Below are 20447 nucleotides of genomic sequence, written 5' to 3' on the forward strand. Positions count from 1 at the left end.
CATCAACATTCAATTTATATACTGCCCTTCAGGACAACTTAATGCCCACTCAGAGCAGTTTACCAAGTGTGTTATTATCCCCACAACAATCACCCTGTGAGGCAGGTGGGGCTGAAAGAGCTCTGATGAGCTATGACTGACCTAAGTCACCCAGCTGGCTTCAAGTGGAGGAGTGGGGAATCAAACCCAATTCTCCAGATTAGAGTTCTGCTGCTCCTAACCCTACATCAAACTGGCTGTCAGTTTTTGTTACTTTTTAAAATGAAGTTTTATTTCAACCTAATGGAATTGGAACTATTATTATATGTTACAAGCAGGGGCTCTGTGAAGACTCATGGGAGTGGGATGTGGGGGAATCTCATTCTCTTCTGCTGGTCCCCCTCCCCATGCTAACTCTGCTTTCCCTCTCAATCCTCCTTCCTAGTGCCTCACAGCCCCCATGGCCTATTCCCATTTCCCTGCTTCCTTCCCTCTGTCCCACTGACCTTTTTCAGCCTCTCCCAGCTGCCATTCCCCCCATATGCTCGTTCTCGTTCTGTCTTGTTTCAATGTATAACCTACCACAACTGTAAGATACAGGGTGGCACTCAACTTTGGTAAACTGATTCCTCTTCACAACAAAAATCTAAAGTTGATATTTTCCCCACTGTACAGCTGAGTAACTAAAGCAGAGAGAAGGTGACTCATTAAACCCCGTGAAAGAAGTACAGCCTACTCTGTATATTTCCTGTTCAGAAGACATTTCTGTGTAGGAAATCACATGAACACTGGGTTGGATGATCCAACTAACTTTTCCACTGATGAAAAAGGGATAAAAAGGGCTAGATCCAGACTAAATTTTCTACTCACACAAGGCACTTTTGCCAGTGGAACTGGACATTTCTGCCTCCTTACTCCTGCTGCAGCACAACAATCTCCACAGAATACTTCTTCTGGGGGACAGTGGGCCCCCAGGAGGAAATTAAAGGACTGAAGCAGGAATTGGTGGAATTACCCCTCCCATTAGCGAAAAATTTACTCTGGATCTAACTCAGGTCCCCTTAGACCATCCAGAAAGCTGTGTGGAGATCACGGGAGCTGTATGGTCAAAAGCAATCTGAGACAGGAGCTGTAATGCAGGGAATTAGTTGAGACTAACTGAAAAAGCTGGGTGGATCCAACCAACTGTATATATCATGTGTGTTCCTAATTGCCATGTGTAAAGGCTGGTGCCACCAACTTCCTACAACGTGCAAACATGGTGACACACTGCCTTTCTCATTTTTGTCCTCTCTTCCTCCACATGAAACACAGAACACATTGGAGTTACCCAGTTCATGGGAATATGATTTTTGAACAGGAGATTTCATCCTGTGTGAAATGACCTCAAATCAGTACCTAATTTTCTGTCCAGGTTATCCAGATGTGATTGTAATGCTGTATGCTTATATCTGGTTCTAGGAGGCTAGCATGAACCCCAAATCAATGTTTTACTAGTTCTGGTTCTAGGAGGCTAGTAAGAACCCCAGATCAATGTTTTACTAGTCAAACTTGCTGATCATGGGAGTTTATAATCTTCAAACCCTATGCTGAAATGTTATCTGAAGTAAGTTAGGATAAGAATAAGTAAGGATAGAATGTATATATATATATATCTTTTTTTCCAGATATGGCATAATCCATGCTGGTGGCATAGGAAAGTATCTCAGTGACTGGATACTCAATGGGGAGCCTTCTTTCGATCTCATAGAATTAGATCCAAATAGATATGGAAAATGGACAACCACTCAGTTCACAGCAGCAAAAGCAAGAGAGTCTTATGGATTTAACAATATTGGTAAGATGATCATGTATAGATTTTTCCATCTTAAAAAAATATTATTGGTACTTGAGTAAAAGATAGCTGCCCTGATTTTTTTTGTCCCATACTTTCTGGATCAGCAGAGAGCAGGGTCTGATTCTGCATTGCCATGTAGTTTGCTGAGTCAATTTACACTGTATATAAAGTGCTGTGTTTCTTATTTTATGCCTTCTATTGTGGCATTTTACAACCTACAAAGAAGTAATGTATGCAAACATAACAGGTAGGTATGTGTGCAAAAAGTTGTTTCATTTCACATGTTTTATGCTTATGTAACTAGTGTAACTTTTTTTCTTTACCTTTGTAGTTGGGTATCCTAAAGAAGAAAGGTTTGCCGGGAGACCTACGGAAAGAGTCAGTGGGATTTATGAAAACCTTAAGTCTAAATGTTCCATGGGTTTCCATGCAGGATGGGAGCAACCTCATTGGTTCTACAAACCTGGAGATGATATCGGATACAAGTAATTGAAATATAGACATTTTTATTTCCATATTGTGCTGAATCAGTAGAAATTGGTAGAAATACGTGTGGTCTTCTATTTCAGTTATGCAGCTTTCCTTTCTTAAATTTGAGGCAGTTTGGAAAGCCATATATTTTACTGAATCATTTCACTTTTAAAAAAAAATCAAGCTATCTTTCATCCCAGTACACATTCAGGGTTGCTCACAATAACAAGAAAAAATACAGTCAACAGCAACATTCCCTAATGGCAGCAGCAACATTAAAAGCATCATTTCAAGCTGCAGTGAAATCTACTAAAAATTAGAAAACAAAAGAACTAGGTACTGAAATAGAGGAGTCATCATGAAAGGCTCAGGTATTGTTGATTTGGCCTGGTGTCTAAACTGTGACAAGGATGGTGCTAGATGACCATCCCTTAACATGGAATTCCATAACCAATGTAACCACAAAAGTCCTTCTCTTCATTAGATATCTGCTTATCTTTTAAAATAATGATAATAATAACATTTGATTTATATACCAACCTTCAGGACAATGCCCATTCAGAACAGTTTACAAAGTGTGCTATTATTATCCTTATAACAATCACCCTGTGAGGTGGATGGGGGCTGAGAGAGCTCCAAAGAGCTGTGACTGACCCAAGGTCACGCAGCTGGCTTCAAGCAGAGGAGTGGGGAATCAAACCTGGTTCTCCAGATTAGAGTCCTGCCACTCTTAACCGCTACACCAAAAGCATAGACATCTGGAGAAGGGTCTTTGATCATGTTTGCAACTGAAAGGTTCATATGGGAGAAGGCACTGTTTCAGATACACTGTTTTCACACCACATACAACCTTAAAAATCAGCACCCCTATAATCAAGGAACGTGTGGGTAGCACTGCCACCATTAGTTCAAGCACCTTGTTAAAACAAGATAAGAGCAATGGGCCAGTATGTAGAAATATTATTAATGTCCAGTTAGGATTCCTACTTGGCCATTGGCATAACCATTCCTTTTAACAAATATACATTAGACAGCCCAATCCTGAGAACTGCTGTGCCAGTGGTAGCTAATCGTCAGCGTAAAAACAGCAGTGCTGGTTCAGTTCCTATGGGCATTATGTAGGGGAACAAACAACATAACCCCTCTACAAGGCACAGACTGCATAGCGAGCATGCCAGAGTTAATAGCAACACCTACCAATCAAGAAGCAACACCCAATGACATCCCTCCAAGATATGCACACAAGTGCAGCCAACCACTTCCTCCCAATGTAGTCATTGCCCCTGAATGCCACTCCCCCACAAGGGCACTAATGGACAGGGAAGGAAGACCCAGTGACAGCACAGCTCCAACAGAGGCAGGTGGTCTTAGTGTCTCTTCCACAGACAAGATACTCACCCATTCCCCTGGCAAGGGTCTGGATGGCAGTACAAGTGCTGCTCACATGCAGCTATCCTTGCTCCCAGCCACACACACCCTTGCCCTGAAAAAGAAAAAAAAGACAGAGGCCAGGCTGGAAACCACAGCTCCCACATCCAAGCCCAGCATCCTAACTAGTGGGTCAAGAAAGCAGGTGCAAAGGAAGTATGCCATCAGACATTAGGCACTGCACTGCAGCTCTGATGCCACTACAAGCCATACTGGGCCAGGCACAGAAAATTGCAGAGAGAGATATGGCTTAGTGGAAAGACTCTGGGATAGCGTGCCCAAGGGCCCTGGTTTGATTTCCACATGGGGAAAGGCCACAGGCAAGGGAAAATGTTGGAGCTGACACTTTGCCCTCACCAACCACAAAAGGGGAAACTGGATAGCACAGCTGATGGGTAGTCCAGACAGCCATAATTTTGGCTGAAGTATGCTTTCACAATTCCTCCATGCTGCACCTCTGTGCCCCACCCACCCTGATCCCCTGCACTTGCACTGCCAACCTGTACAGCTTATCAGATGCCAAGAGTGCTGTGGAAGAGAAGACCAGATACCTGCTAGAGCAGACACATATCCCCTTGGACCACCCACCAGCCCACCCCTGTGCAAGCTGTTTATAGAAGCCAACGGATTGTGTGAGTGAGAAGCAGTGAGGGTTGCAGAGGGGTGGATAAGGCAGTCTGTTGCAGTTATCTGAAGAGGTGAACAGCTATGCCTGAAAGTGCATAGAATGAATGATAGTATTTCTTCCATATAGCCAAAGTCCATTGCCTATATAGCCAAACTCACAAAGAACATAAAATGCAAATCACAAGTAACATCACTAAAATAACCAGATCTAAAAGTTCATAGTGAACTCCATGTCGTCATTCTTGAAGATGCCCCTGGACTTGTGTCATATTTCACAGCTAAACAAAACAGAGGTCCAGTGGTACTGTGAGAATGTGAAGTTCTGCCAATTAACTCTCAAAGACTTCACTGCATGAGTCCAGGAACTGCACGAGTTAAAGCATTTTATTTGATAAGCTACTAGTTCATTCCCTATTACACTCCTTGCCAGGAATGGTGATTCTCTACAAGCACATAATGTATATAGGAGTCTAAGGGCCAAGCTACAAGTGACGAATGACACTTGAACGGCAAGTGAACAGACTCACGTGTATTCCTCCACTTGCCCTCCACTTGCCCTCCACTCGATCACATAGGGCAAGTGGAGGGCAAGTGAACAGGAGTACATGCGAGTCTGTTCACTTGCCGTTCAAGTGTCATTTGTCACTTGTAGCTTGGCCCTAAGCCCAGCCTCAGAGTTCCCACCCTCTTTTAGTAAGCAGTTAACTAAGTTTAATAAATGAACAGCAGGACATAGCAGAAATGATGTGTGAGAAACTCCAAGGCCATGAGGCCTTCTCAGGCGAAAGAGAAACCACAGGTTGAGCAAGAGATAAGCAGGCTTTCTCATCCCAGACAGAACAGCTTCTAACATCAGAGTCACGCAGAGTCAAACAGGCCTTGCAGAGTATGACAAGAGACATCCTGACAGAGGACCGACACCATCAACCTCAGCGTGAGCCTGCATTAGAGCCCACCCCCTTGGTTGTACGAAGAGGGGATCGTTCTGGGAAGCTTACAGGTTGAAGGGGGAAGGCAGGAATGCTGATCCATAGACATAATTCTGCTGATGGGTTACAGGATCCAACCCTAAGAAATTTGCTTTCAGTATAAAATAAATTTCTTTGATTGATTGACTGGGATCTATAATAGAACTATTAATAAACGTATTGTTCTTTTTTATTGAATTTTTAAAAAAAAATTAATAAAAAGAAAACAAGAAAAGAAACAAATAGCTAGCTACCAGAAAGAAAAAGCAAATTAGGAATAAGTACCAATTTTCTCTGTGAAAAGATGTATATTACATAGTATACCCTAACTCCAAGTTTGCCCTAACAATCAATACTATTTCTTAACTCCTAATTTAACCTATATGACTACTACTCCTTTCCCCCTAAACATTTTTTTCACCTCTTAATCTTCAAAAGCACAAACCATCAATTCATTTTTCTCTCTTTTTCACAAAAAGTTTGTAAGGGGTTTCTAGGTAACAAGATACTTATCTAATGACTTTTCCCTAATCAAAGACATTAGTTTGGCCTTCTTATCATATTCCATCATCTTCTCAAGCCATTCTTCTGATGTGGGTAATATTGTAGCTTTCCATTTTTGAGCATATAACATTCTCACTGCTGTTATCATGCACAAAAAAAGTGTACGAGTAGCTTCTAACTGTTTGTTAATTAATCCCAACAGAAATGCCTCTGGTTTCATTTGTATATTAGTCTTTAAAATCTTCTGGATAATGGACCGTCTGTTTACGAATGTGATTCCAAAGGCATATCATGCCTCAGACAGGTTGCCTTGTTTTCCAGTTTTGTAATCCTATCCGAGAGCCAGTTTGGTGTAGTGGTTAAGAGCATGGGACTCTAATCTGGAGAGCTGGGTTTGATTCCCCATTCCTCCACTTGAAGCCAGCTGGGTGACCTTGGGCTAGTCACAGTTCTCTGGAGCTCTCTCAGCCCCACCCACCTCACAGGGTGTTTTGTTGTGGGGATAATAATAACATATGGTTGTTGTGGGTTTTCTGGGTTACTTTGGTAAACCACTCTGAGTGGGCATTCAGTTGTCCTGAAGGGCGGTATATAAATCGATTGTTGTTGTTGTTGTTTTTCTAGACCTAGCTTTCGACGGACAAACTGGTTTGAACCTGTAGGTCGAGAATATAGTCAAGTGATGGAAAAAGTGGGTGTGATTGACCTTACTCCGTTTGGCAAATTTAGCATCAAAGGCAGCGATTCTGTTAGACTTCTGGACCGTCTATTTGCAAATGTCATTCCAAAGGTAAATGGAAACATAATAATTATATTAATCTAGGATCAGAGCTCAAAGAAGATGAAAAAGTTTCAAGAGTATAGTTTTATTCACATGAACTACAAAGTGTACAAAATCTCAACACAGTGAAGAAGAGAATTCATGTTCATGTAACCATCTGCCCTGGTGCACCTGCCCCATCCCAGCATCCCAGGACACTCCTCATGCCCATATTTGGGCATATGGTTGGAAAAGGGTCTACATCTATCATGTTTCTTCAATCTGTGAATTCTGTAACCCATATCTGAGTGTGGGTTGGTTTTCTATTGGTTCTTATTGTTGTTCTGTGTTCTGGGGGGAGTTGACTGTTTAATTGTTGTAACTGTTTTAAGATCCATGCTGGAGGTGGTGTTGGAGACCACTTGGAAACCTTTTATTAAAGTTAGTTCCTTAAATTAGTGTGTTACAGATCCTTATCTCAGTATCAGTGGTAGTGGTAGGGAATAAAGCTTTTAAGGATTCAACTCTACTTTAAGATGCTCAATGTTATATGTTGGTTTTATGCTCTGGTTGGGTTTTTAATGCTATTTTTTTTAAAAAAAATGGTTAACTTCTTCTATGTTTTGTTTCTGTAAGCCCATGGAGAGGAGGCATAGAAACTTTCTAAACAAATATATAAAATATACACATTTAAACATTATCTGCAATACATGGATGTGAAGCAGGTCCAAAGCTAGAAGTAGAATGCCAGGTGGCAGTGTAGGCTTATGTCATTCCCCCACAGCATATAGACAGTATTCATTTGGTTTTATAGAATAAGGAAACATAGTGTTTTGGTATTTCTTTCCTCAGAAGAAAAGCATAAAAATAAATCACTAATGTTAAAAAAGAGTTTCAAAGATATGCCTGGAGAAGATAGTGACACATTTATAGTGCAATCCTGTGCAGAGTTTTTCTAGTCAGTTGCTTGGATCCTCCTTCAATTCCTGTGGACAACGAGCTGATTTCTCTCTTCTGAAGCAGCCCAAAGCCCCCCACCCACACACACACACAATGCTGCCCTTGGGGCACACCCTAGGAATAGTTTGGGCAGGAATCAAAGGTCTCCCATTGGGGGGGGAGGTTAGTGAAAATTGCTCCCCTTCTTGCTGCATGGACATCTATGTAGTATCCAAGCCTATGTCCATTGCTTTCAGTGAGCATAGATGGGAATATATTTGCATAGGATTACACTGTAGAAAAACAACAACATTGGCAGGCCCCTTGAAATAAGCAGAGCTTAAGCATGCCTAACTCTGTGCTGTCTTGTAGAAGGAATATGTATTAAAGATTTGCAAACTGTGTCTACTGTACAATGTTTTAATTTTTGTTGTTTTTTTAAACTTAATACAGGTGGGTTTCACAAATATAAGTCACATGTTGACTCCAAGGGGTAGAGTTTATGCTGAACTTACAGTCTCTCATCTGAAACAAGGGGAGTTTTTGTTAGTTACTGGTTCTGGATCAGAGCTTCATGATTTGAGGTAAGTATAAAATCGCCCACTCATGTTTTAAAGGTCTTTTGTGTATTCGGGGTAGGGAAGAGGCCATTCAGGAAAGTCATAATAAAGCTCTCCTCTGCATAAGCATATCGAGGCTTTCTCAGTCAAAACAGAGATTATGTACATACAAGGTTATATACAATCAAAAATACTGAGAGTGCCTGTTTTCTTTCTAGAAGGATTCATTTGTTTACTTAATTTATAATCCACCTTTAGAGATTCAAGGCGAGTTACATAATTAAAGCAATGCAATCAGTATAATACAGTGCCCAAAGGTAGCCTTGTCCTAGTATGTCTTGTTCACTGGTCAAAACACCTCTGTTTTCATTTGGTCTAATTAAACTCCTTTCCCCATACAGATGGATTGAAGAGGAGGCTGCGAGAGGACAATACAAGACTGAGATAACAAATGTAACAGAAGAACTTGGAGTCCTTGGTGTAACGGGTCCATATGCACGGAAAGTCCTCCAGAAATTAACAACAGAAGACCTCAGTGATGCTGCATTTAGTTTTCTGCAGTCTAGGGACTTAAAGATTTCTGATATTCCTGTAACTGCCGTTAGAATATCTTACACAGGTAAGTGGTGGGGACAAAAGTGACCATTAGTTTCATAAGCAGAATAACTGGTCTAAATAAAAAAATAAAAAAATACAGTAATGCTCTCAGGTAAATTAAGCTACGAAAGAAAAAAACTTTTTTCAATTAATGTTTATTTTCCAATTAAACTTGTAAATTATGATAGCCACAATTTAACTGTAGACTTACTTCAAAATGTTAATCTTCAATTTATAATAGGTGAACTGGGCTGGGAGTTGTACCACAGACAAAAAGATTCTGCTCCTTTATATTCTACCATCATGGAAGCAGGCCAGGAAGAAGGAATTGACAACTTTGGGACATATGCACTGAATGCGCTGAGGCTAGAGAAGGCTTTTCGTGCCTGGGGAGCAGAGGTTTGAAAATAGCAATGTTATTTATGTAACTGTGTTATTTATGTAACTGTTTCTCGGGTAACTGTTTTTCATTATTTTGCTAGGTTTGTAAAATTTGATGAAAAAATAAGAAAAGATCTACGAATATGATTAACCTGTTTATTTTATGGAGAGAGAGAAGTGCTTTCTGTTACATTTGTGGAACAGAAGCCTCCTCTTTGATTTGCTGAAGTTTCTCTCCTGTATATTACAGACTGAAGAGTGTTTGGTTCCAGGGTGAGGAAGTCTCAAACTAGTCATGACTTCAGGAGATTGTGAATGGAGCTCGTATGGTTTCTAGAGTAAGCAGCAATTCAGAGATCTCTCAGCATCATGTCTAGTTTGGTTTTAAATCACTGTGATAAGTTTGGTTGGAGTTCTTAACTTGGAATAGCTTCTGAGCTCTGTGCCATTTCAGCATAAACATTTTTGGCTCTTAAGATAACTGGAAACTCCGTTCAAATCCTTACAACTATCTTAACAAACAACGAAGAAAACAGGGCTATCCTCGTAGAAAGCAACTTGCAAAGTCAAAATCAATGAGCGTTAAACATGGAGAACTCTGCACAGGATTTCAGCCTTTGTTTCTGAAATGTCCCTAATTCATTTCTATTAGAGAGTCAAAAACTGGAACTGATGTGTGAGACATTATAAGTATCTTTTCATTTGTCCCCAGGCCATTTTATTCCAAAAAGTGAAATAAAATAGTTGAAAAAGTGCCCTGAATGCATTTTAGCCTTTGTGTAATATTGTCCTATATGTCAACATTTACCCCATATCCCATCCCAACAGAATAAACAGCTTCCCTGTTGTCTGTATCCCAAAACCTCATAGCTGCCAAAATAAGGCTCAAGTTTTCATAACTTCACAAAAAAGGACATTGCTGCAGGATGAGAGAAACCAGACAGGTTTTTTAAAAGAAGTACCCCAAGCAGCATTTCCAGTGGATATGTATAGCAAAGAAGAGCATTCCAGAGAAATATTAAAAGGGTAAAACACAAATGGTATGAAAAAAATCACAGACTTCACTGATAATATGAAGACTTTGTGTAACGGCACATTTGTTCCATGATAAGTTGATCACACTTAGAGGAAGTTATTTATTCTTCTTTGCATTTCCTTTCTGTGTCAGTCCTCATTTATTTGGTTGTAGACGTCAACTGAACAAAAGTTCACATAATCAGAAAAAAAACTTGTAGTGTATTATTCTAATATTTCTTGCAAAAATATCTTATTATAGCAGCTGCTACTTTTGAAATTTGTTTCAAATTTATGCAATCCTAATTCTGTTACATTGTTTATTGGATGTCTCATCCTGTTGGTTGTATTAATATACACTATATAATACACCTTGAGTCTCAGTGAGAATGGTGCACTATAAATAACATGAATAAAAATAAGTACAATTAAATAAGTACAGAAAATAGTAATCTGTTCATGGTAATAGATTTAACACATGGATCATTCTTTTCATATGAGTAAGGTTTCTGCAGACACAAACACCACAGCCTCCTGAAGCTATGAGTAAGGCTTCCCCATCTAGTGACAGTGCTCCACAATTCCACTCATTGGCTTGATTAAAACCTAACATAAAACCATCGTTGTTTTAACTATGGTTAGTATATGAAATCAGGCTTCAGCTCACAAACAATCACTCAAACCCTGGTTTGTTTAACAAATACTGGTTTCATTTCCTGCTGTTTGTAGCCAGGAGGGTATCACGAGAGAACAAGTCAGGATTAAACTAGACATCACAAAAGCACATTGGTAAGATTAACTGTCTTTAATAAACCAACATCAGATCCTGGTTTGCCTATCCTAGCTAACCATTGTTAGTGGAATGCCCTGAGTTCAGACAATCACACTAACCATTCTTAGTTTAAGGGAACCACAGTTTTGTACAATGTCTGAATGGAGCTATTCAGGGAAGGGTAATTAAAGTATACATACAAACAAGAATCTATTACTGGATTTGGTGGAAAATTCTTGTGTCATGAATATCACTCTTACATGCCTAAATAGACTTGTTTATGTTTTGCAAGCTTTTATTTTTTAATATTGAATATAAACCTGCATTGTGAATTAGGAGCATTGTTATACAAATGTCACTGATTAGAATTCTTTTAGCCAAACAGGTTTTACTTACTGGACTTTAAAAAAAAAATATTGGAAAATACCATGAAAATGAAAAAGTGATTAAAATATGCCACCTACTGGTTATCCTAGAATAACTCTCTCTTGTATTGTACCTTTCTTAAACAGATGAATTGTGACACCAATCCTTTGGAAGCTGGGCTGAATTATTTCATAAAGTTGAATAAGGTAGGCCTACAATAGTTTCAGAGCTATATAATTTTTATGAAAACCCATAAGTGTTGTAAATAAGCGTTGTACGCATGTTGACCATGTATTCTTTATTTTTAATAAACTGTTCCATTTTTAGTATTTATAAAATGTATTAATTAAAAGAAGAGATGCCGCACAACTTCAAAAAGGATAGTACATTCTAATAAAATATTGTTACTGTTCTGACACATAATACATCATTTTCTGTTCATCTCCAGTGAGTTCCTTATGTTGGGACATGTCAGATGGTAACCCTAAGGGTATATCTTCTGTATAAACAAGTCCAGATATCCATGAATTTCCGCGGCCCTGTTTCTTGATGTACGCTGCAGAAATTCTTTCAAATATGTAGCAGTGTCTATGGGCTGCTTGGTCCTCAAAATGCTTGATTGATTCCTCTCATCTTTGGAAACTGCATCTTTCTTTACTCTAAAATTATTATTTATATATCCACTTATGCAACTGTAAATATAGTGAGTAATGCTGCATATATGAGCTTTTAATAGTTGGTGAGCACATTAATGAAATGTATATGACTTCAAATATATGATCACGCAAATCATAAATACATTGCTTGAAGTGAACATAATTATATCATTAAATCAAAGTCCAGTCCAGCATTTTATTTATTTATTTTTTAGAAACATTGCAAACATTAAACAGCATTTTAAATACATATTATTTACAACAAATAAAACAATATAAACACAAAAATAAAAAAACATAAAAACATGCAAACAGGAAGAGTAATAAGAGTTAGTGAGGAAATGTTGAACAAAACAAAAGTCTTCACCGTCTAGCAGAAGACAATGGTGAAGGGAGACAGAAATTCTCTCTGGGGAGAAAGTTCCAACATTTTGGTGCCATAACTGAGAAGGCCCTTCTTGTGTTGCCATCCATGTTGCATCAGATAGTTGGGGATACCTGAAAGAGGGCCTCTGAAGTTAGCAGAAGTGGTTGGGTAGGTTCCTATGTGAGTAATCAGTCTTTCAGGTGAGCCAGCAGGGGTCACCTAGATGCCCCTGGGTGGTCTTGGTTGTGGGATATGGAGGTGGTAACCATCCCTTATTATTTGTCCCCATCATCTGTTTCTCAAAGTTATGCAGCCCCTAGCTGATCCTTTGTTATTTTGCGTACCTGCAATGCCACTCTCCCACAAACGTCCGCTCCCTTAAGATCCTCCAGCATCACTGCCAAGGGTGCCAAGCCACCTATTGGGACCCTGATTGATGGCCCCCCTTGCACAACTGGGGACCATGTCCCTGGCCACATCGCTAGATGGGGCTGGCCTCCCCCACATGGCCACATCCACATGGGTGTGAGGTGGTGGCCTGCACTCAACCCCTGCCCCCTGCCCCTGCCAAACATTTCCATATACAGATAAGGGGGCTGTCCTGGTGAGAACTGTTCTCAGTTGAGCCCTACTAGGGAGGTGCTCGTAGGAGCCTTGCTCTGACAGCTGCCACAGGCTCCCTGCAGCTGCTGGCTGGCTTCCCTGCACCAGGGTGGATGGGCTGCTCTGGGCTGCTCACCCCAACCCTAAGGCCCCCTGGAGATGATGTGCTGGGAGGTCACCAGTGGGTGGCTCATCCAGCTCAAGTGGCCTTTGGACCACCAAGGCAAGTTCAGTTGGGACTGTTCGCCCTGGAAGTACTACTAGGGAGCCGGTGCATGCCTGTTGCACCTCCCCAGACAGGTATTCCATGTGGAAGCACTGATCCGGGGGGGGGGGCACAGGCCTCCCACCATGTTTTTCTTTTCTTCGGTATGGTGTTAACGGTCCCAGTCAGAATGGGGGAATGATGGACAAGTAGCTGTCTAGGTCCCTAGATATGGGTGCCTCCCTCCTGAGGCACAGGTGGGGGGGGGCGGAGGTTATCACTAGTGTGTGTGTGTGATTGTGGCATGGGGACTGGCCACCCCCCTGGACCACCCCTGCCTGTCAGACATGACAGCTATTCTGGAAGCAGCTGGGAAAGATGCTAGCTTCCAGATAGCTCTAACGCGCTGCCTTTCTCAACCCAGATCGTAAAAGGGATCCTTACTCACAGTTTTAGAGTACCAATTGTTAAAGGGACAGTACATAGTTCTGACTACACAGATACTGAGGCTTTCTAAGCTGTGGTTACAGTACAACAGCCATCTGCCTGGCTTCTCAGGATCCAGCGATGCAGAGAGGGATTGACAGCCCTCTTCCTGCACATGGATGAGACTTCACATCCCACTCAATTCACCATGCTGTGTGAGGGAGGGGCAGGGCAGAAGTGGCATGTGGCAGTGGCCCCCACAGCGGCCCCCACAGACACTACTCTGTTTGGCGGTCAAGCCACCCTATGGAGCAGAGGCGCCTGGTGGATCCTTGGGGCTGTTGCTTTCCTGGCGATCCAGGGCTGGGGAGCATTCTCAGGGATGTGCTGATGGGCTGCCCCAAGAGGGAATGGGCGAGCTACTGTCAGCCATGAATGAACAAACAGGTGGGAAAGAAGTAGTTGTTTGACATAGACTTTATTGAACTGCCAGGAGTAGCCGCATTTTGCCAACTCTCCTTGGCCTTGGTGGGGAGCTGCGTCTGTTTGCGCTGTGTTTGGAGCCATGAGAGCCATTCCTCATGCTGCCTTCTCAAGAGCGGGTCTCAGGCTGCCTAGGGAACAGCTCTGTAGGCTGGGCTCATATGGCATTTGGAAAGGATCACCAAGGAACAGCCGTGCTCCTTGGCCTTCCTGACGGGTTGCAACCTTCCTGAAAGGGAAACGACTCATCTATCAAAGTCATAATAAATAAATGTATCATAGTTACTACCTGTGGACAAAGGTTCCAGTTTCATTATAATCCTTCCAAGCTTTGTTACATTTAAAATTTAAAATTTCTTGCAGTCTGTCAGAAGCAGGACCTTAAAAGTCAACACTTGTATTCCCATACCGATAGATTTAATAGGACTGGTGTAAAAAATTCTCATTTAGAGATGGAAACTCTTCAAGAAAAAAAAGTTTTGAAGAAAAAAAAAGTCTGTAGGAGGAGAATGAGTTAAACTAATCTAAGTTGGTTGACATCACTGAGCTTAGAAGAGTATAATTATTAGAATGGCACTGTTTGTTTTTTGTGAACCATAAACCTATTTCACTATCAGTATAAAATGCATCAATTTTATGGCCTTAAGCCACAATCCTAAACACTTTCCTGGGAGTAAGACTCACTGAATGAAATGGGACTTACTTCTGAATAGACCTGCTTAGGATAGCTTCCTAAGTTTTCTTCTATGGTTTTGTGTCCACAGTAGGGCAATGTTATCACTTAACAGCTCAGACATTTCTGTTTCATAAAATTTATTATTATTGTCATAACATACAACAGTGCCACCTTGTGGACACAGGTTATTGTAATAAAATGCTTCCGTTTGGGAGGTTAAATAAATAAACATGTTTTAAAAATCCTACATGGAAGTGTCTTTTGTATAGGAATTAACATGAAATTGCTGCAAGGATCATAGTATGTGGCATCTCAGTGTGTGTACATGGGAGCAAAAAACTTGCATGTGTAATGGTTATCTTACCGCTTTCATATGGCATTCATCTTAATTCTTATGCCGAAATGCCTTCCATGTGAGAATTTTGTAGTATGAGAAACAGCCTTTAGTTTTGGGTTTCTAGACAAAGTAATAGAAGAAAGACTCCTGAGTGCTGATTCTGGCAGTTGTATTTTCAATTTCCCCAACAATACAATCTGCAATTTGGGATTCCAGTTCATAGCAGCAGACACTATGCCTCTAAAATGCAGGTGTGCTGGAAAGAAAGAGGTTCACACATGCAAAGGAATGAAATTCCAGTGGAATGTTAAAATGGACTGTACCGCTTGAGACCACAGGTGAGCAGAGCTTTTTTTCTGCGGGAACACGGTGGAATGGAGTTCCGGCAGCTCTTAAAAATGGTCACATGGCTGGTGGCCCTGTCCCCTGATCTCCAGACAGAGGGGAGTTTAGATTGCCCTCCGTGCCACCAAGCGGCACAGAGGGCAATCTAAACTCCCCCCTGTCTGGAGATCAGGGGGCGGGGCCACCGGCCATGTGACCATTTTCACTGAGGGCAATTTAAACTTTAAAAAACTCCCCCCTTTTTCCAACTGACCCAAAGTGACGTCATTGTGCGGTCTTGAGTTCCACCACTGAGTTCCACCACCTCTTTTCCCAGAAAAAAGCCCTGCAGGTGAGGGATTCCAGTTCAGAATGTTCCTTCACATAAAACACTTCTTGCAGATACACTAGCGCCATTCTAATCCCCCTCTGCACTGTTGAGGAGTAGTTCTATTTGCAGAGAAATTTTTATAGACAGGAAGAAGGTCTCCAAAAGGTGATCCTTTATGATTTTCTGCTTGCAGTCTGAGTGGCATTCTGCCACCTCAGGGCTTTTCCACCCATTTTTTTTAATATTAATGAAGTAGGATTATCCGTGAACTTTAATGCAAGAAAGGAATTCACAAGTAAAACAAGTCTTTCTGTATTTCTCATTTCTCCTTTAAAAAATAATTTATTGGTATGACTGTTCAGAATAGGAAGTCTGCCAAATAGTTGTCGAGGGGTAAGTGCCTTTTCTATGTTCACCTGTCAAGGGGATATAATTTGGAAAGATGTCCTGAAATTATTCAAGAATGGCCAATGAAGAATAATTAATTTCAAAATATTGCACAGGCTTGGCCTCCTGTGTGTTGTAAGGTGACAGTTAAAGCAGATTGCAACAGATGTTGGTGCTCTTTTACTCAGTTGAGTAACTTTGTGTATATAATTTGGATCCATTCCAGTGTCATAAGAGATTTACCAATTAAACTGCGCTATTAAAAGATGTATGCATATCTTTTTGACAGTTTTTTGCACATTGAATTATAATATTTTGGTTTCCAGGGACTCAAGCCTCATTGTCCTTAATTACCTCATTTTATTTTTTCTGACCACAAAAGAAAACAAACTCATAATTTGGGAGTTTCTGCCCATACTGTGGATACACTCTGCACATTTCAAATTAAAAATTATTAGGAGCTGCTACTGAAAGTGGTCTGGTTCAGAAATTAAGAAGCAAAGTAAATAACACTATCTCTGCAAACAAAATATACCTCGTGGAAGAATATATTTGAGATAAACAAAGGGAGGTGTGTTGTTGATGCATGTTTGACCCATAAATGTTCAAATTAATTCCCTGAAGAAATGATCTAGAATTAATATATTGTAGTTTCCTTGGGTTGGGGGAGCATAATTTCCCAGGTAATCATAAGCGTTTTTTTTAACAACTTGGAAATGGATACGATAGTATCTTGTAAGCAGTTTACAGATTAACTGATTTATCATATTGTTGTAATCCGCTCTCTGAATGAATTTTTTTTTATCGTACTTGTAGTTCTCCTTTTTTTTTAAATAAAATTTTATTAGTGAGTGGAAAAACAAAAGAAAATTCTCCAAATTTGACACATATAATCCCATTTTTTCCCCTTACTCTGTCCCCCACCCTTTTCCTCCCCCCTCCCTATTGACTTCCAACAACTTTCCAACCCTTAACCCTTCTTATTACTTAAATCTATTTCATTTATGTTTTCCTACCAACTTTGAATCATAATATCTCTTATTCTAAGCACATTCTTATTTTTTACATAACCTCTATCAAACCAACTATCAATATAGTATATCTCATATCAATATAGCATACCAATATAATATGATATATAGCACATTCTTATTCTTTTACATAGCCTCTATCAAACCTACTATCAATATAGTTCCAGAGGAGTTAGCCGTGTTAGTCTGTAGTAGCAAAATCAAAAAGAGTCCAGTAGCACCTTTAAGACTAACCAATTTTATTTTATTGTAGCATAAGCTTTCGAGAATCAAGTTCTCTTCATCAGATGTCTGATCCGAACTGGTCAAATACAGAAGAGGAGGGGAGGGGAGAGAACAGGACATATATCACAAGAAGACAGAATGCAATTAGTGTGAAGGCAATCAAAACATTCCTTTGCTTGTAAATGTAAACATCTCCTTTTGGTGTGGAGTCAGTTTGCCGCAGTGAAGGTATACAATTCCTATGTAGTATAAGCCCTCGATAACCACAGCTCTCCCTGCCAGCTGCATCTGACAAAGAGAACTGTGGTCCCCGAAAGCCCACAGGCACTCAGGCTGAGATAATTGACAAACAAAGCCCACACCAGGCGTCTCTGGGCTCCCCCAGACCACGCCTCTGTAAAGGAAATCTGTTACCTGTGATAATGTGATAACCATTCATAGTCTCTATTCAGTCCCAGCTTGACAGAGTCAAATTTGCATATGAATTCCAATTCAGCAGCCTCCCGTTGGATTTTGTTTTTGAAGGGTTTCTGTTGAACCACAGCGACTTTTAAGTCTTTGGTGGAATGTCCTGGTAGATTGAAGTGTTCTCCCACTGGTTTTTGGACGTTTCCATTTCTAATGTCAGATTTGTGTCTGGCTCTTACAGCTGCTCATCCTCCAATCTGATATATGCCCTCATGTGCCAACAATGTCCTTCTGCTCTGTACATTGGACAAACCAGCCAACCTCTACGCAAAAGAATAAATGGACACAAATCTGACATTAGAAATGGAAACGTCCAAAAACCAGTGGGAGAACACTTCAATCTACCAGGACATTCCACCAAAGACTTAAAAGTCGCTGTGGTTCAACAGAAACCCTTCAAAAACAAAATCCAACGGGAGGCTGCTGAATTGGAATTCATATGCAAATTTGACTCTGTCAAGCTGGGACTGAATAGAGACTATGAATGGTTATCACATTATCACAGGTAACAGATTTCCTTTACAGAGGCGTGGTCTGGGGGAGCCCAGAGACGCCTGGTGTGGGCTTTGTTTGTCAATTATCTCAGCCTGAGTGCCTGTGGGCTTTCGGGGACCACAGTTCTCTTTGTCAGATGCAGCTGGCAGGGAGAGCTGTGGTTATCGAGGGCTTATACTACATAGGAATTGTATACCTTCACTGCGGCAAACTGACTCCACACCAAAAGGAGGTTTACATTTACAAGCAAAGGAATGTTTTAATTGCCTTCACACTAATTGCATTCTGTCTTCTTGTGATATATGTCCTGTTCTCTCCCCTCCCCTCCTCTTCTGTATTTGACCAGTTCGGATCAGACATCTGATGAAGAGAACTTGATTCTCGAAAGCTTATGCTACAATAAAATAAAATTGGTTAGTCTTAAAGGTGCTACTGGACTCTTTTTGATTTTATCAATATAGTATATCTCATATCAATATAACATACCAATATAATATAATATATAGCAGGGATCGCCCTATCTCTTACTTTAAACTTATTCTATTTCTTTTCTTCAAATACACTATCAATATAGTATATATCACAATAATATATTATATATATGTTGTATGCTATGCCACCAATGTAGCACAGCACACAACACCACATAGCACAACCACATATTATGTTATAATATAGAATCTGATCCACTAACCCGTTATTTTATGTTATATATCATATATAGTGTACCTCATTGAGATATCTGTTTACCCCTTCTCGTTATGCCATATACTCAATGTAAAATCCCCTTAAATATTATATTAGCTTAGATTATAATTACATTCCCCTTAAATGGTAAGATCCCTTCTCTCTTCTCATTGCAACATTGTTCTTTAAAAATTTTCAAACTGCCACAGTTCTCCTTTTACATCCCACTTTTTTTCCAAAAATTGTTTCAGTTTCCCCCAATCAACCATATATTGTCCTAGGTCAAGATCTTTGAGTTTCCTTGTCATTTTGTCCATTTCTGCCATGCACAGCAATTTGTAAATCCAGTCTTCTACAGTTGGTATTTCTTGTGTCTTCCATTTCTGCGCATATAAAAGTCTTGCCGCTGCTGTCATATAAAATAACAATGTTTTGTGCTGCATTGGAACTGTCTCCATTCCCAAGTTCAGTAGCAACAATTCTGGGTTCTTATTTATTTGTATTTGTAAAATCTCATTTATTGCTTCAGTTATTTCTCCCCAATACTGTTTAGCTACTTCACATGTCCACCACATATGATATAATGATCCTTCATGCTTTTTACATTTCCAGCACTTGTCTGACATGTTAGTATTTCCTAGCGCAATTTTCTTTGGTGTTAAATACCATCTGTAAATCATTTTGTACACATTCTCTTTAATGTTCGTACAAGTTGAAATCCTCACTGTATTTTTCCATAGGTACTCCCATGCTTCCATTGTTATTTCTTTATGAAAATTTATTGCCCACTTCACCATCTGGACTTTTACTGTTTCGTCCACCGTAAACCGTACTTGTAGTTCTCCTTGAGTCCCAGTGAGAAAATGGACTATGGAGGAGGAGGAGGAGGATGATATCGCTCAGTATTATGCCTCCCAAGACACTGTCTTGATTAGCCTGCTTTATACAAAGCACATTTTTTTTGTTTTGTGAATAATCTTTATATATTGATTTAGGCTTGCCATTTGCCTGCTGACAGTGAGCAATCCTCTGCCCTCAATCCCCCACCCTTAATAAATTGAAGAAGGAGAGAAAAGGGGGAGTGGCATTGACAGTGACATTCTAGGAATTTCCCCAAGTATCTATAATGTAGAGATCAGGGAGAATTCCTAGAGTTTCACCCAGAAATGATACCACTTCCTCCTGAACCTCCACCCTCCCCAGGCACTGCCAAGCATTTTGGGTCTGTGAAGAACATATGCTAATACCAGATGTCATTTCCCTTCAGATCAGGGTTTTTTGATGTTGTTATGCCTAGCTGAGGTTTTCACCTGAAAAGCAAAAACTACACATTATTTTTGTAAAATTATTGAGGTTCTTTTCAGTATTTGTTTGTTTGAGTGGTGTTACATTTTTTCCTCACATTTTTACTGCAGTTGTTTTATCTAGGTTGTGCTGGAAAATTAAATTCACCATGCATAGAATGAAAACAGATATAGGGAAAATCAGGTTAAAGAATTCGCCTTGTACAAACCTTACGGAAGTAAGTGGGAGTTGTGCATGC

The 20447-nt window shown here is 40.2% G+C and overlaps 1 protein-coding gene across 3 annotated transcripts in view; it reads left to right on the forward strand.

The window, feature by feature from the left end:
- The window catches only part of DMGDH (dimethylglycine dehydrogenase), a 57647-nt gene that overhangs the window by 28398 nt on the left and 8802 nt on the right, over positions 1-20447 (forward strand). For 2 of the 3 annotated variants that reach the window (XM_054987149.1, XM_054987150.1), the window contains exons 8-14: positions 1647-1816; positions 2148-2301; positions 6439-6604; positions 7967-8097; positions 8475-8692; positions 8912-9069; positions 11350-11409. In XM_054987149.1, coding sequence (XP_054843124.1) covers positions 1647-1816; positions 2148-2301; positions 6439-6604; positions 7967-8097; positions 8475-8692; positions 8912-9069; positions 11350-11409 — 1057 coding nt within the window. Of the gene's footprint in view, positions 1-1646; positions 1817-2147; positions 2302-6438; positions 6605-7966; positions 8098-8474; positions 8693-8911; positions 9070-9301; positions 9390-11349; positions 11410-20447 lie in introns of those variants that run through there. The other variant, XR_008597537.1, reaches the window with a different exon arrangement.

This window comes from Eublepharis macularius, chromosome 8 (genome assembly GCF_028583425.1).
Source record: "Eublepharis macularius isolate TG4126 chromosome 8, MPM_Emac_v1.0, whole genome shotgun sequence".
Lineage (NCBI taxonomy): Eukaryota > Metazoa > Chordata > Lepidosauria > Squamata > Eublepharidae > Eublepharis > Eublepharis macularius.